Source organism: Petaurus breviceps, unplaced genomic scaffold (genome assembly GCF_028583685.1).
Source record: "Petaurus breviceps papuanus isolate PSGF00001 unplaced genomic scaffold, PetGlider_PUasm1.0 90825, whole genome shotgun sequence".
In the NCBI taxonomy this organism is placed as follows: Eukaryota; Metazoa; Chordata; class Mammalia; order Diprotodontia; family Petauridae; genus Petaurus; species Petaurus breviceps.
Genome location: NW_027187353.1, coordinates 22,524,967 through 22,543,268, shown reverse-complemented (window position 1 = coordinate 22,543,268; position 18,302 = coordinate 22,524,967). Strand labels below are relative to the sequence as shown.

At 46.8% G+C, this 18,302-nt stretch overlaps 1 protein-coding gene and 1 pseudogene across 1 annotated transcript in view; one reads left to right on the top strand and one right to left on the bottom strand.

The window, feature by feature from the left end:
• PBLD (phenazine biosynthesis like protein domain containing) overlaps positions 1-15,062 on the bottom strand; it is a 22,847-nt gene extending 7,785 nt beyond the window's left edge. The window contains exons 1-7 of the mRNA XM_069071496.1: positions 14,222-15,062; positions 4,347-4,446; positions 3,852-3,950; positions 2,139-2,248; positions 2,019-2,048; positions 1,296-1,384; positions 462-640 (exon numbers count right to left, since the gene is read on the bottom strand). Of these exons, the coding sequence (XP_068927597.1) occupies positions 462-640; positions 1,296-1,384; positions 2,019-2,048; positions 2,139-2,248; positions 3,852-3,950; positions 4,347-4,446; positions 14,222-14,305 (691 nt within the window). The 5' untranslated portion in view covers positions 14,306-15,062. The remainder of the gene's footprint in view (positions 1-461; positions 641-1,295; positions 1,385-2,018; positions 2,049-2,138; positions 2,249-3,851; positions 3,951-4,346; positions 4,447-14,221) is intronic.
• Positions 15,063-15,255: 193 nt separating this feature from the next.
• LOC138148669 (tRNA (uracil-5-)-methyltransferase homolog B pseudogene) lies at positions 15,256-17,669 on the top strand (annotated as a pseudogene).
• The last annotated feature ends 633 nt before the right edge of the window (positions 17,670-18,302 follow it).

The following is an 18,302-nucleotide window of genomic DNA, read 5'->3' as shown; positions in this document are numbered from 1 at the left end:
ATGGCCTTCAGGTCATTCAGCAAACATCTATCAAAGCGCCTACTGTGGGCAAGGTGAAGATGGCCTTCAGGTCACTCAGCAAATATCTATCAAAGCACCTACTGTGGGCAGGGCAAAGCAAGTCCAGACTTATGGAAGTAACAGAGAGATCAGGGGAACTTCTGGGGATGTTTGCATCTGAAATTTTCAGAAAGAAATTCTAATTTGAAGCCTTTTATTCAGTATATAAATGAATTACTTAGGGCCTTCTGGGTATGTGGGCTGGGGGAGGGGCCTCACAGGGTGCATACACAGCCTGAAATGTCAAATTGGTGCTGCTTTGGCCTTTCTCTGGGTCCCCAATGTTTAGCAAAGCCATGGATGGGGGCTTAGTAAGTGTTTGCTCACTTGCCTTGTTAGGGATCCATTAATGGGGGTTCTCCCACTGCAGACTCCCCACCTCCAAGCACAAATAAACTCACCTGTGACCGGGTCTTCTGCTACACCAAGCCAGGGAGCAAAAAATCTTGAGTAGAAGTCACAACCTTGGGTCTTTCCACTTCCCTCGCCTTTCACGGTGAGCATGAGTCCCTGCACCTTCCCTGTATTTTCAATCTCTGTCATATTCCTTGTGTTCACTTCCAGGGTCTCTAGGAAGGCCCTTACAGAAGGATGGAGAGGCATCATCATATATTTTGCACCCCTTGCTGACCCCTGAGACTGTTAAAAAAGCATAATCCTGTAGAGGGTCCTACTATGAGTACCCCCCATTCTTGTTATACGCCCCATCAGAGAGAGGGCCAAGAGAAGGATCAAATGAGACCAAGTCTCTCCTTAATAAAGAACCTCTAGTGGTCAAAGGCATGGCCAGTCTCACTTTATGCACTACAAAGAGGCAAAGACAGAGGAAAAGTCTCTGGAAACCAAGCAGCCCAAAATGTGCTTACGTTATTAGAAATGCATTTGTGGCAATAAATCATGCCGACTTTTCACAAGTCATGGGTCACTTAGGCAAAGGACAATGCAAGGACAGAGGCACACGGTGACTGTGAGCAGCCCAGGGCGTATGGTCAGCACTGACTTATATAAAGTGACATCAAATTCAATTACTACTCGAAAAAGGGGCACTATCCCCAAATACAGCACTGGTACCCAGAAAATGCTAAAAAAACAAAATCAAAACAAAAGCCCTGGAGGGATGCTTGCAGCATGGTACATGTATCCATAGCCAGAAATCACCTAGGATGAGAAGGTATGAAGGGGCTGAAATCAGCACCCGGGTAGGGAGACTCACACAGGGAAGCCTCAAAGCTTACCTTCCGTAGGAGTCGTCAATCCGAACAAAAAGGTACTTGGTGTCTGGACAATAATGGACGTCCTGAACCAGTATGTTGCCTATTGCAGACTGGTGAAGAGAGTTGAGACAAAAGGCTTCTCAGGATGGAGTCACTGGTCACCCACAACTTTTTTTTTTTAAAGCAATTGGGGTTAAGTAACTTGCTCAAGGTTACATGGCCAGCTACTTCTGAGTGTGGTGCTAAGTATCAGAGCCTGGATTTGATCCCAGGTCATCCTGATTCTGGGGCCAGTGCTCTTACTCACTGTGCCACCTGGCCACCCCTAAGCAATTGGGGTTAAGTAACTTGCTCAAGGTTACACAGCCAGTTATTTCTGGGTGTGGTGCTAAGTATTTGAGCCCGGATTTGATCCCAGGTCATCCCAACTCTGGGACTGGTCCTCTTACTCCCTGTGCTACCTGGCCACCCCCACCCAAAACTTTTACAGCCCCCAAGAGCCCAGAGGGACAAGCAGCACCGAGACCCTTTTCTGCCATTGTCTTGCTCACATAGCTAACTCGGTTCATTCTGAACTTGGTCCAAGGCTACTTTACCTTTTTTAGACCCTTCCAACAGTCTGGTGAAGTCTATGGACCCCATCTCAGAATTTTACTGACCCTTATTGACCCTTGCCAAATCTGCACTTAACCAATAACAAGCAATAGACTTCCTGTGAGCTCACGGTTTAAGTTGAGAACCAACCTTGATTAAGTCCTGGACTTCTTTAACATCCTAGATGCAAAAACAAACACAAAATCCATTTAAAACATGCCGGCTACACGTAGCACACAAATAGCGGTCAGTGAGCGCCAGCCAACCAACCTTGGGATGGCTGGGACAGACAGGCAGATCCATGATGACCCCATCTTCTGCTCGTGTGGCTTTGAATTCTCCACTCAGAGTTACAAAGGTTAGAGTTGGATTCACATTTTCTGCCAATGTATTTTTAATTGGAAAAAGAAAATCAAGATGTAAGGAAAAACAATCTTTTGTTCTTTTGTCATTAGAGACTGGCTTTTCAGTTTTTCTTAACCCTTGATTTGTAGCCCAGTGTCTACGTAGGCAGCTGGAGGCTCCCTGGAGAGAAAGCTGGGCCTGGAGTCAGGAGACCTGATATCAAAGCCTGCTTTAGTTTCCTCATCTGGGAAATGGGTATAAGAACAGCTCCTGTCTCACAGAGTTGTTGTGTTAAAGAGCTCAGGGCAGCATTCAAATCCTAGCTCCGACTTGTTCTGTTCACCATCGTGTTTCCTATTTCTTTTCTGCCTTTGCTCCTATTTCCCTCACTGGCCAGCCAGGAGACACACCTCCCTTCTCCAAACTCCCATAGTCCTGGATCTGCCACTAGAAATACAGGGCATAGGCATGGAAGAGCCCTGAGAATTAGTTCATCTAATCCAATCCCCTCATTCCACAGGTAAGGACACTGAGACCCAGAAAGGCCTAGCACCCTCATCATCATTCTCAGAGCAGCTAGCATTTACAGAGCCCGTGAGTGCAAAGTGTCTTACAAATATTATATCAGTGGATTCTCTCTCAACAATCCTGTTGTGTGATTTCAGATATGTCCAGCTTCTCATGAACCAATTTACGGTTTTCTTGGCAAAGACACTGGAATGGTTTGCCATTTTCATTTTATAAATGAGGAAACAGAGGCAAACAGGATTAAGTGACTTGCCCAGGATCACACAGTTAGTGTCTTGAGGCTGGCTGGGTTTGAACTCAGGAAAAGGAGTCTTCCTGACTCCAGGCCTGGCACTCTGTGCACTATGGTGCTACCTAGCTGCCCTAGAAATCCTGCAAGGTAGGAGTTATTATCCCCATTTTACAGATGAGGAAACAGAGGCAGAAAGAGGTTAGGTGTCTTGGTCCAGGATCACCCGGCCAATAATTGTCCAAGGTGGGATATGAACTCAGGTCTTCCTGACTCTAAGTCCAGGACTGTCCTATCTAGACTTGCCCAGAGTCTCCTAGAAAGTGTTCTTGAATTTTCTCATTCCACCTTATGCTAAAGATTTAAACAGTTAACAGTTCTCTGAGTTACTTGATGAGGACAGGGACTGGGCTGGAACCTTCTTTACTTTTACTCTATGTACTTGTCCCCTCACTAGAATGGAATCTCATTAAGAATAGGGATTGTTTTGTCTTGTGTATTTGGGTCCCCAGAGTCCACCTCAGAGCCTGGCCCAAAGCAGGCACTTAATAAATTCTTAATTGAGCCTCAGGTGGCTAAAGGGAAGTCCAATCTCTTTATGTTCTTGGCAGCACCTAGTACTGTGCTTCCCACCCTGTGGGACCTCAATAAACATCGGCTATAGGAATGAATGAAGGATTGGTGTGATTTGTTCTTAATTCAAGATCCTCTGCTGTTTCCAGGGGTCAATGAACAGCGAGAGAGTGAAAGAGAGAGGAAGAGAAAGAGAGAAAGAAACAGAGAGAGAGAGAGAGAGAGAGAGAGAGAGAGAGAGAGAGAGAGAGAGAGAGAGAGAGAGAGAGAGAGAGAGAGAGAGAGAGAGAAGAACAAAGAAACATTACTTATTTTGTAAAACAACACGGCTGAGGAAGCCAATGTAGCATGACCACAGAAAGGGACCTCAGCGGTAGGCGTGAACCACCTTAGCACGAAGCGGGAACCTTTGTAGAAAAAGAAAGAGAAGGTAAGTGATTCCGTGAATTCTACTCAGGACAATCTTATCTGCTTCTGATGCTGTTTTCTAAAGATTTTCCCAAGATGCATTTAGGGCAGAAAAAAATGTTCTTATCGGAGGGAAAAAAAGCTAAGTCTTGAAGTCTGTCCATTCCTTAGAGTTTAAGAGAATCATGGTACATGAGGGTGAATCTTTTACAGCCCAGAGAAACATCTAGGACATATGATAACTTGTCAGGGTGATTCCCCACCATATGAGTTTAATGGAAATTCCTCCACTTTGACATTTCAATACCCATACAAAATCAAAAACCTCTTTCTCTTCCAGATGCTAGGTCCTCTCAAAAGGTAAAGTCACTCCAAGGACGTAAAAAATTGCTCACTTTGGGTAAAGTTGTCTGTCGGGTGGAGCTTCTGGATAAAAGCTGTTTCAGAATGGTTCATTTCTCTTGCAATTTTTTGGCGGATTTCATTATCCAATTCCTAAATTGGGGGGAAGGTCCAGAAAATACCTGTCAGGCTTCCTCAGTATTTGGTAGCAGGTACAATAATATCACATATTAATAGATAAATGGTGAATCAGGGAAAATATATAGATAAAAACTCTTTAATCTAGTTTTAATCTAGAGCCAGACAAAAGAGAAGGCTGTGATCTACACTGGGGTTAGGAGGGGGAGGATGGGGGAAAGAGCACGCCTCAAAAAAGTATAGTTCCACTGAAACCTTGAAAGATTATATGGGAATTACTGCTAAGGAATTCCAGACACTTGCAGAAATTCTACATCAGAAATGTATTCAATCAGTTCATTAACAAGGGCTCATTATGAGCTATTTATTTACTATGTGTCAGAGTTTTGATAGCAGATGTCTCTTTCCAACCCCACACCCTAAGAGTGTTCTGTAGCAACACACTGCCTCTTTGGGAATCCACCATGACTGGCCAACATCCCTCTTCCCCTTCAAATACTCCCTGGCCAGTAGCTCCTTCCTTGATGTCTATAGACATATTCAGGTCTACCCCGTTGTTATGGGAATGGGAATCTGAAGATCTTCCCTGCTCCTTGGCCCTTTGATAGGCTTAAGGGACTCTTGAGAACTTTCCCTGACTTGAAAATATACTCTGCCCCCAAAGGCTGAATATGGTGACATGGAGCCTGTGGCAGGAGGCTTGTTTTTCAGGAATGCCCACACCTTGTTACTTTGTGATTGGGCAGTGGCTCAAGGGGGCTGTGACATTCTCTGAGCCAGGAGAAGGCTATATATACCCTGATGTGAGACTTTGCTTTAGGGCTCAATTTGAGAAGAGTTGTGTGATTTGACCAGATGAGACTCTGGGCAGCCATTGAGCCCCCTGGCTTTGAAAATCCAGGTATTGGTGCTTCTCTCTCTGATGACTAACTAGGTATGGATGTAATGGTCAGACAGCTAGAAGCCTGTCTGCTGATCTGTTTCTCTGTCTGCTTGTAACTTCTGCTTGTAACTTATTTGTATTCTCTGAAGTTCAGGGTGCTGACTTTTTCCCCTGAACTAAGTAAATGACATATGTTTGATTAAAGCAAGATTGTTAACCCATTTTGAGTTGCTTTCCTTTAGAAAAGCAGATCTGAGAACCTGTGTTGGCAGCCACCCTGGGGATGCTGGAGTGCTTGCCACTATACTCATCCTTAAGAAACTTTCAACCAACCCTGTCAAGTATCGTTTCCTACCCCTATTCCTTTATCTCCACTTTCTTGCTACTAACTTACTTTTCACGCTCATGCAGTCTGTCTGCTAACACCTCCCCCCAACTCCTGAAACTGCTCTCTCCACAGTTATTGATGGATGGTCATTGAACTGTTCCATCTGATGACCTTTCCTCAGTCACCATCCCTCTTGATCTCTTTTTAGACTCTGACATTACTGATCACTACTTTCCCTTGGTTCACCCCCAGCCTTCCTGGACACTGCTTCAAAGTCTCCACTGCTGGTTCTTAATCTATGCCCTCTATCCCCAGACTTGGTTGTGCGTGTTTTTCTCTTCTCTCTCCATGTTCTCTTCCTTGATGACCTCATTGGTTTCCATGGCTTCAATTATCACCTCTCTCCAAATGACTCCCAAACCTACATATCCAGCCCTCATCCTTCTCCTGAGCTCCAGGCCCTCATGGCCTGCTTGTTAGAGATCTCCCTTTGGGTATCTCAAACTCAGAAAGTCTAAAACAGAGCTCATGCTCTTCTCCTTTAAACTGGACCCTTCTTCAAACTTTTCTATTTCTGTTGGGTACCACCACCCTTCCAGGCCCCCTCCTTCCTCTCCTTCATCTGCAGCATCCAATCAGGTATTATCAATTCTACACACCATCCTCCTCTTCTCTCCATCACATGGCCGCCACCTTCGTTCAGGGCATCATACCCTACTAAAAGCCCCTTAACTGGCCTCTCTGCTTCCAGTTTCCCCTCTTCCATCCATCTTCCATACAACTGCCACAATAATATTCCCAAAGTAAATGAACCATTTTTGGCTAAAACTACAATGAGATCAATAGTAATAAAATCCACTCCACAAGTAGATGGAATCAGTAGGACGGGCAGACACAGACACAGAGAGCACCAGTCAGGAGAGCCACAAATACAGCCAAAGTGTGTGTGAGGCAGGAGGGCTCTCTCTTGTGCTGTCCTTGGTCTACTCCTCCCCATCTCTGCCTGATGCTTGGCTACCTTCGCCATGGCCTCCAGCTTCTTCTCCTTTAGCTGATGTCCTGACCTAGGGCACTGCAAGCCATTCTCTCAAAACACTGAAGGCCACACTCCAGGACCAGCAGGGTCTGCAGCACCCTCCAGGACCCCAATTTCCTATACTCAACTCTCTAGGCATCTTTCTTAACTGGACTCCCTGGCTTCTTTTCTGCTGGGTGCAGTGTCTCCTAAGGCTCAGATCACTGCCATCTTCTCCCCATCTTTGCTAGTCTCTGGAAGAGGTGCCAGGGAAAAGGAGAACAACCTCTTTTCCCAAATCTCCCTGGGAGACCTGATCATTGTCACCTGGGCACAGCCGATCCTGCAGTCAACCACTTAAAGTGTTCTGTGATATGGCATCAGCAGCATTCGTCCTTGGCCAACCCATAAATTCCTTTCCACTTTGCTGTCCAAGAGTAGAAAAACATCTTCTTGCCTTGCCAAAATGTGTCAACATTTCAACTTAGCAGCCCACAGAAGCTTTTTCCTTCATTCTTCTCCTAACTGTGCCCTTTGTACTTGCTTCTCAGGCCCACTCACCCTGTGAGACAACTAGTCTGGCCTTCTAATCATGGAGCACACGGAAAGCAGCTCACTCCCTATCAACTCCCTACCACTCTATTCTTTGCAGCCTGAGGGCCTAGCAGAGTACCCAGCACACAGTAAGAACATAATAAATGCCTGCAGACTTGACGGATAAATGAATGCACTCATAGCACTGACTCATAGCACCCAAGAACTTTTGGTCTGGGGTCCTCACCCCTGACTACCAAGAACGCTGGCTCAAGCCCCTTTTGTTCCCTTGTCTCCTAACCTGGTTTCCTGATCTCTGTCAAAGTTAGTCTTCTTGGACTTGACCCCTTGTCTGCCTGGACCTCCCCTTTCTGGGCACAAAAATAACCCTTAGGGGCAGCTAGGTGGTACAGTGAATAGAACACTAGCCCTGCAGTCAGAAGGACCTGAGTTCAAATCAGGCCTCAGAGGCTTGACACATTTACTAGGTGTGTGAACTTGGGCAAGTCACTTAACCCCAACTGCTCTGCCTTTCCCCCTCAAAAAAAAAATCCTTAATGGCTTTCCAAATTGTGGCAGTTTGCCTTCCATCTGCACACAGACCTATTGGCAGACAAATTATGCCAGTGGGAGTAGTGGTGTCAAACTCAAATAGAAACTGATCATCCCTGCAGGCAGCATACTGACTTAGAAAACTACAAATCAACACCATCTATGTTGTATTGGGGTTTTTTAATTGTTAAACATTTCTCAATTATATTTTAATCTGGTCTGGGCTTTTTCCATTTTGACACCTATGCCTTAGTCCACCTTGTATGACAAGATGCATGATGTACTTGTCCATATGAATCTGTCCCTTATTAGATTTAAACCTCTTCATGTGCCTGAGGTACAAATAACAAAAGAAGCCTTAGGAGTAGAGCTGTGGCAGCAAGGTCATTCAGGATGAATCAGGGGCTCCCAGGCCCATACTGAACTCCTACAAGCAAGTCAGCACAGTAAAGCAGAAAGAAAGCTGGGTTCAAGAACTGGAAGATCTGCGTTTGAAATCTGCCCTGACACTTAGTACCGTGTTTCCCCGATATTAAGACACTGTCTTATTATTTTTTTTGGAAAGAAAAACACCAGAGGGCTTATTTTCAGGGGAGGGCTTATGTTGTCCTGCCTCAGCTCTCCTCTGCAGCACTGCTCTCAATGGCACCAGCAAGCAAATCACTGGGGAAGAACAGGATGACGCGCTCACTGCTGCAGCTCTGATTGGATGCAGCTCGGAGCGCGGCGTGCGTTTCGGGGTGCATACAGAGGGTACCGTAATGTAGCATGTAGCGCAGGGGATCACCTTCACTACAGTAGCAATCTCAATAGGGCTTATTTTCGGGGGAGGGCTTATTTTAGGGATAGGTCTTATTATCGGGGAAACATGGTAGTTGTGTGACCCTGGACAACTCACAACCTTCCGGAGCCTCAGTCTGCTCTTCTAGAAACTGCAGAACCACAGAACCGTCATACCAGAATGGTGGATGAACTCCCCTGGTGAATTTTTATGGGAGGACATGGACAAAGGTAGAACAGGATGGTTAAATTGTCCTTAGCAATGATCAGAAATCCCCCAGAGATTTGTCTCCCATCCCACTGGGTTGTGGTGAGAAGCAGACAGGATAATGCCTAGAAGTACCTTGTAAAACTTCACTGATTTCTGTTTGCTTCTGGGCAGTTATCTCTCCCATTCACTAGCCCTCACAGAACAAACAAAAAAATAAATAAATGAAACCTTTATAACAAATATACAGAATCCCACCAAACACATTCCCACAATAACCATATTCAAAAATGCACCTCTCCTTTTGCATTTTTGGCCCAGCAGCAGGCTGGAACTGGTCAATGTTTAACAACAAAGCTGAATCTCAAAGGACAATCACATCTTTAAGGTCAACACTTTTTACCGTCTTAAGTCTGGGCCAGGGATGTGGCCCTGTAGGTCCTCAAGTGTGGCCTTTTGACTGAATTCAAACTGTTTTCGGGCCTCAGGTCCCTCCCCCCAGTCTGGGCGATCAACAAAACAAGAGATGGCTTGTAACCTTGCCCGTTTCTCAGGTGTGAATGCTCATACTAAAAAGTTACCACCCCATCAGCTGTCCCTCAAGCAGACAAGAGCTGAGCCTGCTAGAGGTGGGTGGGGGCTTTATCTTTAGAACTCTAGACCTGGGTTTTGTCGTTGCGCTGACATGGCCTCTCGAGTCTTTTAAAGTTATTTCTCTCTATGATGTTGTTCTCATTGTGCAAACCCTTCCCTGAGCCCCCCTCCCTTGGTTGCGCATCATTTCACAAAGGTCACGTGTCGTTTCTTACAGAACGATAATGCTCCTTTACTCCACACACCATAAGGTTTAGCCCTGTTTCCCAATAGAGGGGAAGCTCCTTGGTTTCTATCTTTTGCTTGCTACAAAAAGAGCTGCTATAAATATTTTGTACCTGTAGGTCCTTTTCCTTTGATCTCTTTGGGGAACAGTGGTATAGTGGTGGTACGGCTGGGTCCAAGGTCACACAAAGCTTTGGGGGACTTTGTAAGACTTAGAGTTCTAACGTTTATGAATGCTAGCTCTCCAAGGTAAATAAAGAGGCAAATGGGGAGAGGGACTATAACTGTCAGGGGAAGAATTAGATTTTGGGAGCTGATGATCACTTAAGAAATTTATATTTAGCACCTACTATGGGCCAGGGACTGGAGAGGAAAAGACAACCAAATGATTCCTGTCCTTAAGGAGTGTATACTCTACTAGGGGAAAAAAATTATACATTTACATGTTAGCATAAAACATATACATACAAAGAAAAAGATATGTTGGATGGAGAGGTGGGAATTTTTCACTCAAAGCAATTACATCTCACATGTGAAAACCCCTGGGGCCAGCAAGGATTCCGGATTTGCAGTCAGAGTACCTGGATTCTTTGCACTTACGACCTGTATGACTTTGAGGAAGTCACTTTCCGGTTACCTCACCTCCCTCGTCTGCAGAATGAAGGGATTCGGCTCAATGACCTGCAAGTTTCCTTCCAAGTCTCTGATCTAATGAATGACTTTTCTAATGGAATCTCCCTCCCTGGCAATGAATGGAAACTGTGACTGACAACTAGGTCAGACTGCAAGGGACAAAAGTAAGTGAATATTCGTTTTCCTAGGCTCTCCTTTACTAATCCGAATCTATCACCATATGATGGGTCAACTGAACAGGCCAAAACTCTATTACTCAAAAACAGAAGAAGGTTGGAAAATGCTGCCATCTGGTGGCGGCTTGGAAGTACAACAGCCCTTCTATAACCCTATGGGAAGAAGATAGAGTTGCTGGAAAAGGTTTTCTGGATCTCAGGCATGGTGTCTCCACTAGTTAGCACTTAATTACATATGGTCCTGCACTATTCTCTAATTGTTTGTTGTATTAAATCTAGTCTCCCCCGTCAGATCATTAATTCCTTATACATCTTAGCCTTTGCTTGTCTACCCCATGATGTGGGGTGTGTAATAGGTATTCAGTAAATATTTGTTAGGGACAGGTGGTTCATAGAGCACTGGGACTAATGATTTCAATCCAGCCTAAGAGGGGCGGCTAGGTGTCACAGTGAATAGAGCACCAGCCCTGGAGTCAGGAGGACCTGAGTTCAAATCCCACCTCAGACACTTAACACAAAACTAGCTGGTGTGACCTTAGGCAAGTCACTTAACCTCAACTGCCCTCCAAAAAAGCAAAAAAAAAAAAAATCCAGCCTAAGACACTCACTAGTTGAGTGACCCTGAGCAAGTCACTTAAATTCTGTTTGCCTTAATCCACTGGGAAAGGAAATTACAAACTACTCTAGCATTTTTGCCAAGAAAATTCCATGGACAGTATGGTTCAAAGGGTCATGAAGAGTTGGACATGACTGAACAACAACTGATATTTGTTAATCAAGTCTTAAAGGAAGGGTCAGACCACAATTATAATGACTAAAATTATAATTTCTAGTTCCTCTTTTGCTGCTATTAGCCTTACTCCAGACCTTTAGTCACTATATTCTTTTAAGAGTTCTGAAAATCTCCCTCTACTTTTGCTTCCAAAGGTCATTATTTTTTTTTCCAGACAGTAACTGTTTATTTGCTAAATTATTATGAACTTAGCTTTGAACACAAGCAAAACCAAATAAACAGGTTTATGTTTTTCTTTTTAAAAACCATTTTATTTAAAGTTTTGAGTTACAAATTCTATCCCTCCTTCCCTCTCTCCCCTTCCCCCTCCCTGAGAAAGTAAGCAATCAGATAAAAGTTATACATGTACAATTATATAAAACATTTCCACATTAGTCCAAAGGTCATTTTTTCATTCAACAAATATGTATTAAGGACCTAGTTCATACTCAACATAGCCCATACTTTGCTGTTTCCAAGAAGTTCACAATCTAATGGGAGTTATTTGTTTCAGCCTCAACTGGCTTTTATAAAAGGCCTATCATGAGTTTAGGATAGTGTTGGTATCGGATATACAATGATAAAAATCAAAGGGAAACAACAGGTCTACCAAAGGTCAAGGCAATCAATATTTTTTGGTGGGGAGATCACTAATAACTGGGGTAATCATTAAAGGTTTCTTCAGGAGATTTTTTTGACCTGATCCTTGAAGGGAGCTTGGGATTCCAAAAAGGAGAAGGGACATCTGGTATGGGAGATGGCTATTATAAAGGCACCACATGCCACATATGGGGAGCAGAAAACAGACTAGTTTTGATGAGGTGAAGGCTCTGGGAACCCCCTTGAGCTCTCCTTGAATCTTTGAGGTATAGGCTCTGGGAACCCCCCTTGAACTCTGATTAAATTGTCCTATTTGATGAGGCATTTGCATGAGGCCATAAGCCTTACATTGTGGCTGGGCCCAGACCTCTGTTACTAGCCTAGCCCTCCATTGTCCATCTATTTCCCACTCTTGAGCCTGTCAAAATATCAATCAACCCTTGAACTGGCCTAGCCCACCATTATCTGTTGGCTCCAGGTAGCCTCCAGCAACTTCCCACCCGTAATCACTCATTGACCTCATTAACTCCTCCTGAAGACCCTCCCCAAACTCCTTCCCTAGACCACCTCTAGATTCCTCCCACAACCTTCTGTATGTAAGACCATGTGGTGTGAAAGCCCCATAGAATTTTCTAGCACAGACTTATTCTGTGTCCCATACAAGCGAACTTTTAATAAACTTTACTTTTCTTTGGCTGAGAGAAGAGGAGTCGAATTCATTCGGCAGGACCCAGCATGTTGATATTTTGGGGTCTCCAGAGCAACCCTAACCCTCTTTATGGGGAACCTCTTCATTTTGACTAGGAGCTGATTAGTTTCTTCATATGTAAAATGAGGAGGCTGGTTTCTGAAGTTCCTTAGAGCTCTAGAGTTAGAAATCCTGACCCAGAGCTCTGAAGTTTGTCAAAGATATTTGCATGGTCATTGTGTCCACTGTTTTCCTAATTCTGCTCATTGTGAGGAGGTTACCCACTAAGAGGGTTAGGGTCGCTCTGGAGACCCCAAAATACCAATACGCTGGGTCCTACAAAATGAGTCTTGAGAAGACTCAAGTCTTCTCAGCCAAAGAAAAGTAAAATTTATTAAAAGTTCGCTTGCATTAGACACAGTAAGTCTGTGCTAGGTCATTCTTTGGAGCTCACAAACATGAAGACAGGATGGAGTCTTATATACAGAAGGTTGTGGGAGGAATCTAGGGGTGGTCTAGGGGAGGAGTTTGGGGAGGGTCTTCAGGAGGAGTTAATGAGTCAATGAGTGATTAAGGGTAGGAGGCCATCTGGACACTACAGACAAAGGTGGGCTAGGCCAGTGCAAGGGTGTATTGATGTTTTGATAGGCTCAAAGGTGGGAAGTCTAGTAACAGAGGCTTGAGGAAAGCCACCATATAAGGCTTATTGCCTCATGCAAATGCCTCATCAAATGGGATCATTTAATCAAGAGTCCAAGGGAGGTTCCCAGAGCCTGTAACTCAATTACTCAAGGAGAGCTCAAGGGGACTCCCAGAGCCCATACCTCATCAGTTGCACTGTACCTTACAAATCTTCTCAAGTTTCTCAGAATTCTTCATACTATTATTTGTTATTCTTTTTTTTTTTTAAGTAGTTGGGGTTAAGTAACTTGCTTAAGGTTACATGGCCAGGTGTTTCTGGGTGGGTGCCAAGTGTCTGAGCCCGGGATTCGATCCCCAAGTCATCCCGACACTGGAGCCGATGTTCTTACTCGCTGTGCTATCTGGCCACCCCTATTATTTGTTACTTTCAACAGAAATGCCTCTCTTGCGAGCCAAGACAACGAAGCCTGAAATGATCAAACTTTTGACAACACTCACAAATCACAATATACCTTAAGTGAAGCAAAACAAAGACTATCGAACCTATTCCCACAGAACTCTGGTCCTGTGACCTACCAAGTCACCCCAAAGACTGGATTCCAGAACTGTTGTATTGTCTTCTATTTGTGGGCTGGTCCAAGATCTTGGCCACTCTGGCCCCAGGGAAGGACTGACAGTTTGTAATCCACCTTCCCTCCTCCCTTCTCACGGTGATTTTGGTACTTAATCTTAGCCTTCACTTCAGCAAAGGTGGAATGCTGATCAGGAGAATTCCCGATCTGCAAATCTGTTCCTCATAATGAAACTAAGTAACCGTTTACCTGATTAGTGACACTTTGTCTCTGGCCTGTTTTGTCACGGTTAGGTTAGGGAGCGGCTCAGTAAAACCCTGCTAACATTAAGTTGCAAGAATATTCCATTATATTTACATACCACAACTTGATCAGCTATTTCCCATCTGATGGCCACAATTACAGTTCCTTGGATCTAGCCTGGTTCTGAGCATTCTTTATAAAACTGGGTCAAAACCAGCACGCAGACACTAAAAATAATGCATAGGAGGACAGGCACCCAGGACGGCTTTTTTTTTTTTTTTTAGGGAGGGGAGGGGAGTTGGGAAAATTCTTACATTAAAAAAATAGAAAAACAAAACAACTTACATTTTCTAGGAGACAAACAGCGGCAGGGTTCCCCCGGAACGCTTCCCCTGTAAAAGCATCTACTACAAAAACAGGGAGCTGCATCTTCCCTGGCACCCTGTTTCTTAAAACTCTCAAAACTTCGAAGGGAGGAGGTAGAAAGTCGTTTATAAAAGCGAAATGTTAATGATTCACTTGTTGTTGCACAAGAGGGGCCTTTGGCCCACAGACAGAAGGATAACATTTACGTGATTAACCTTCCCGGAGAGTTTTCTGTGTAATTTCTAAGGCAGGCCGGCTTCATGACATGCCAGTTTTCTTCCAAAAGCTCAAGATCTGAAGTCTGAGCTGCCTTTAATGAAGTGGGCAGCCAATTCGAGAGGCCGCTGAGACTCTGGGGGCGGGCACGACACCAGAGCCCGGACTGCGATGCGGAGGTCTCCTTGACCAGTGGCCATTTTCGGGAGGACGTGGCTCCTCTGGGGCTCCGCAGAGGACGAGGGGAGTGGCTCCGACCTTCCACGGACCACGGACTGGCCAGTGAAGGCGGCTCCTCCACAGAGGATCCCCCTTTTCCGACCTACGGCTCTTGCCGCGTCTCGCTGGGGGTGGGGGGGGATTTGCTTTGCACAAGTGAAACTCGATTTCCATAATAAGCATTGATTAATCGCTTTCTAGGTGCAAAGGACTGCGCTTTTTAAGTCCAATATAATGCATTTCTGAGAGGCTTCTCTGATATATCTCTCTGTGGACAACAGGCTTGTCTGCCTGTTGCCTTTACACGAGCCCGCTCCCTTTCTCCTTTTCCTTTGGGGGATGGAGAAGGAGGCGGGGGCCCATGGCAACCGACCCCACGTGGCCAGAAGGAGAGAAGACTACATTTCCCATGAACCAATGGGGTATGAAACTCTAGCTCTAGATTGGAGAAGGACCTTGATTTCCCAGAGGGCGCTGCTGTAGGGGGTCTGGACTCTGATTGGTGGAGAGAGCTCGAGGGAGGCTCTGATTGGTTGGGAGAGATGAAGCCTGAAGGAAGTGCCTTCCCGGCACGCCGCCGCTGGAGTCAGTAGTTTTGGGGCTGCCGGCCCCGGTGGTATGCCCTGCCTACTGTGCTCTCTCGCGCCGGAGCCATGAGGCGCCTCAGCTCCTGCCTACCTCGGGCTGCGCTGCTGTCGGGCGGCCGGCCGCCTCCTTGGAGCTCCCCGCGGGCTTGGCTGGGCGCTGCGTGCCCGGAGAAGGCGGCGCCTGCGCCTGCTCCTGCGGCGGAGGACTGGGGTCCGGAGCCGGGCTCGTGGCCCGAGCGGCTCGCGGACCTGGTGACGCCGCTGTGGCGGCTGGACTACGAGCAGCAGCTCCGCGTGAAGGCGGAGACGCTGCGCGGCCTCCTGGAGCGCCTCGAGGCTCGCCTGCGCGCGCTCGGGAGCCCGGACGCCGAGGCCGGGGCCCTTTGCTCGCGCCTGCAGCCCTTCCGGCCGTCCCCGGTTATCGACGGCTACCGAAACAAGTGCAACTTCGCCATCCGCCAGGGCCCCGACGGCCGGCCGCGGACCGTGGGCTACGTGCTGGGCTCTCGGCGGGAGCAGCAGCTGGTGTGCGTGCAGGCCGGACACCTGAAGCACATCCCCGAGCGGCACCAGCGCGTGGCCCGCTGCTACCAAGCCTTCCTGGAGCAGAGCCCGCTCGAGCCCTACGTGGAGCCGCAGGGCCGCGGCCACTGGCACGAGCTCACGGTCCGGAGCACTGGCCGCGGCCACACCATGGCCATCATCGCCTTCCACCCGCAGCAGCTGCAGCCTGACGAGCTCCGGCCGCACCAGGAGCAGGTCAGGGCCTTCTTCACCCGTGGCCCCGGGGCCGAGTGTGACTTGACGTCCCTTTACTTCCAGGAGAATGCGCAGGGCGGTCAGCAGCAGCCCCGCTACTGGCTCCTGGACGGGGAGCCGCACATTTTCGAAGACCTCCCCGGACTGAAATTCCGCATCTCTCCCGGTGCCTTTTTCCAGATAAATTCGGCTGCTGTTGAGGTTCTCTACAGGGTGGTGGGAGAGCTGAGTGGGGTGGACCCCAATACCCTTGTTCTTGACCTGAGCCAAGGCACCGGGGCCACCAGCCTCTCCCTGGCCCAGCGCACGGCCCAGGTCCTGAGCACGGGGCTAGTGGGCCAGGCGGTGGAGGATGCCCGCTGGACCGCCTCTTTCAATGGAATCACCAATTGGGAATTCCATGCCGACCAGGTGGAAAACATAGTGCCCCAGCTTTTAAAGTCTCAGGACAGTGGCCAGTCGCTAGTGGCTATGGTGGACCCCTCCCGGACTGGACTGAACAGCCAGGTGGTCCAGGCTATTCGGAATTGTAGAGCCATCAGGACGCTGGTTTTTATTTCCTGCTACCCCAGTGGGAAGGCCAAAAGAAACTTCCTTGAACTGTGCTGCCCTCCAGACCCTGGCAAGGATCTCCTCGGTGAGCCTTTTGTCATGAGACAAGCCGTGCCTGTGGACATGTTTCCACACACCGTACACTATGAGTTGGTGCTTCTCTTCACTAGGTGACCGACTGACTGACCTCCTCTAGCCCCCCTCCATGTCAGGACTCTGCAGGCTCTCTCCTTTAAGGACTGAGTGTTAGATTGTACGTGGTGTGACAGGCCCTGGACTGACTGTGCTTTCAGAAGCTAGACGTGGATCAGCTTCTCTTCCAACCACTGTTGAAGGGGCTTCCTGGCTGAACTTCTAGGTTCTTCTTAGGTTGCATAAATCAACACACTGCTTTGTGCAAAGCAGGCCTTTGATATGTGATGGTTGAGTGGGATAAGAGAAAGATTTGAAATGGAGAAAGACTGCAGTGGTGGATTCTGGGAACCAAAGAGTAGTGGCAGCAAGAGTTTGGGGCTTTGGGGCAAATTGCTGTTAGGTCCCAAGTCAAGTTGGACATGTGAAAGAGACAGAAAGAGTAGCTAGAGCTCTAGCTACTGGCAGGACCCTGCCTGAGCCATGGTGCTAAAGCTGCTTTCACTGAGGTTTCCATTCCCCTGCTCTTGGCTATAGAAAAATAGTGGCCTAGGCTTACCACGGTGTTATCTTGTCCAGTTGTTTCCAACTCGACCCTACCCCATTTGAGGTTTTCTTGGCAAAGATGTTGAAGAGGTTTGACATTTCCTTCTCCAGCTCATAGCACGGATGAAGAAAGTGAGGCAAACAGGGTGAAGTGACTTGCCCAGGGTCACATGGCTAATAAGTGTTTGAGGCTGGATTTGAACTCAGGAAGATGAGTCTTCATGACTTTGAGCCCAGCACCACCTAGCTGCCCCTCACTAAGTAGAGCTGGCTTCAAGCCGTGGAGATGTTCAATATGGAAACTCTGAGAGGGGGAAAGGAATTGAAGCAGTGCGCACAAAGAATATTGGCTGTGATTGAGTTCTTATACTTCATTGTTTATCCTTGTCCTAAATAAAAATTACATTGTTTCCATAGTATTGCTCATCCTCATTCAACAAGCACGGAGTACTGCCTTATGCTGAGCACCAACCAAGGTTTAGGGATACAGAACAATCCAGAGAACCTTACGTTCTGTTGGGGCACAACCATGTGAACACATTAGGAAATGCAAGAGTAATTTCTGGCGGGGAAGAAGACAGTTCATGTAGGAGGTGGTGCTTGAGCCCAGCTTTGAAAGAAGCTCAGCCTTTAAGGGTGCATGGAGATTGAAGATAATCCAGTGTGGCTGGATCATAGAATTGTGTGAAGGAGAGTCAGCGGGAGTAATCCTGCAAAGTTTGTCCAGAGTCAGCCGGGGAGGGCTTGGAAGGCCAAATAGGAGTCTGTTTTATCCTAGAATGAATTTTTGGAAAAGCAATTTTTAAGCACATACAATATGCCAAGTATCAGGCTAACAATGATGGAGGCCCAGGGGAACATCTTGGCTGGTCAGACCTGTACTTAACAAATAGGCTTTTCACACGTGGAAGATTGAAGTGGAAAGATACTAGAGGTAGGGTGACCAACGAGGAAATTACTGTTGTAGTCCAAGTGAGGTTACAGGGATCTGAATGATTAGAGGGTAATGAAACAAGATTACAGCTTTAGATTTCTTTTTCTATTCTTTA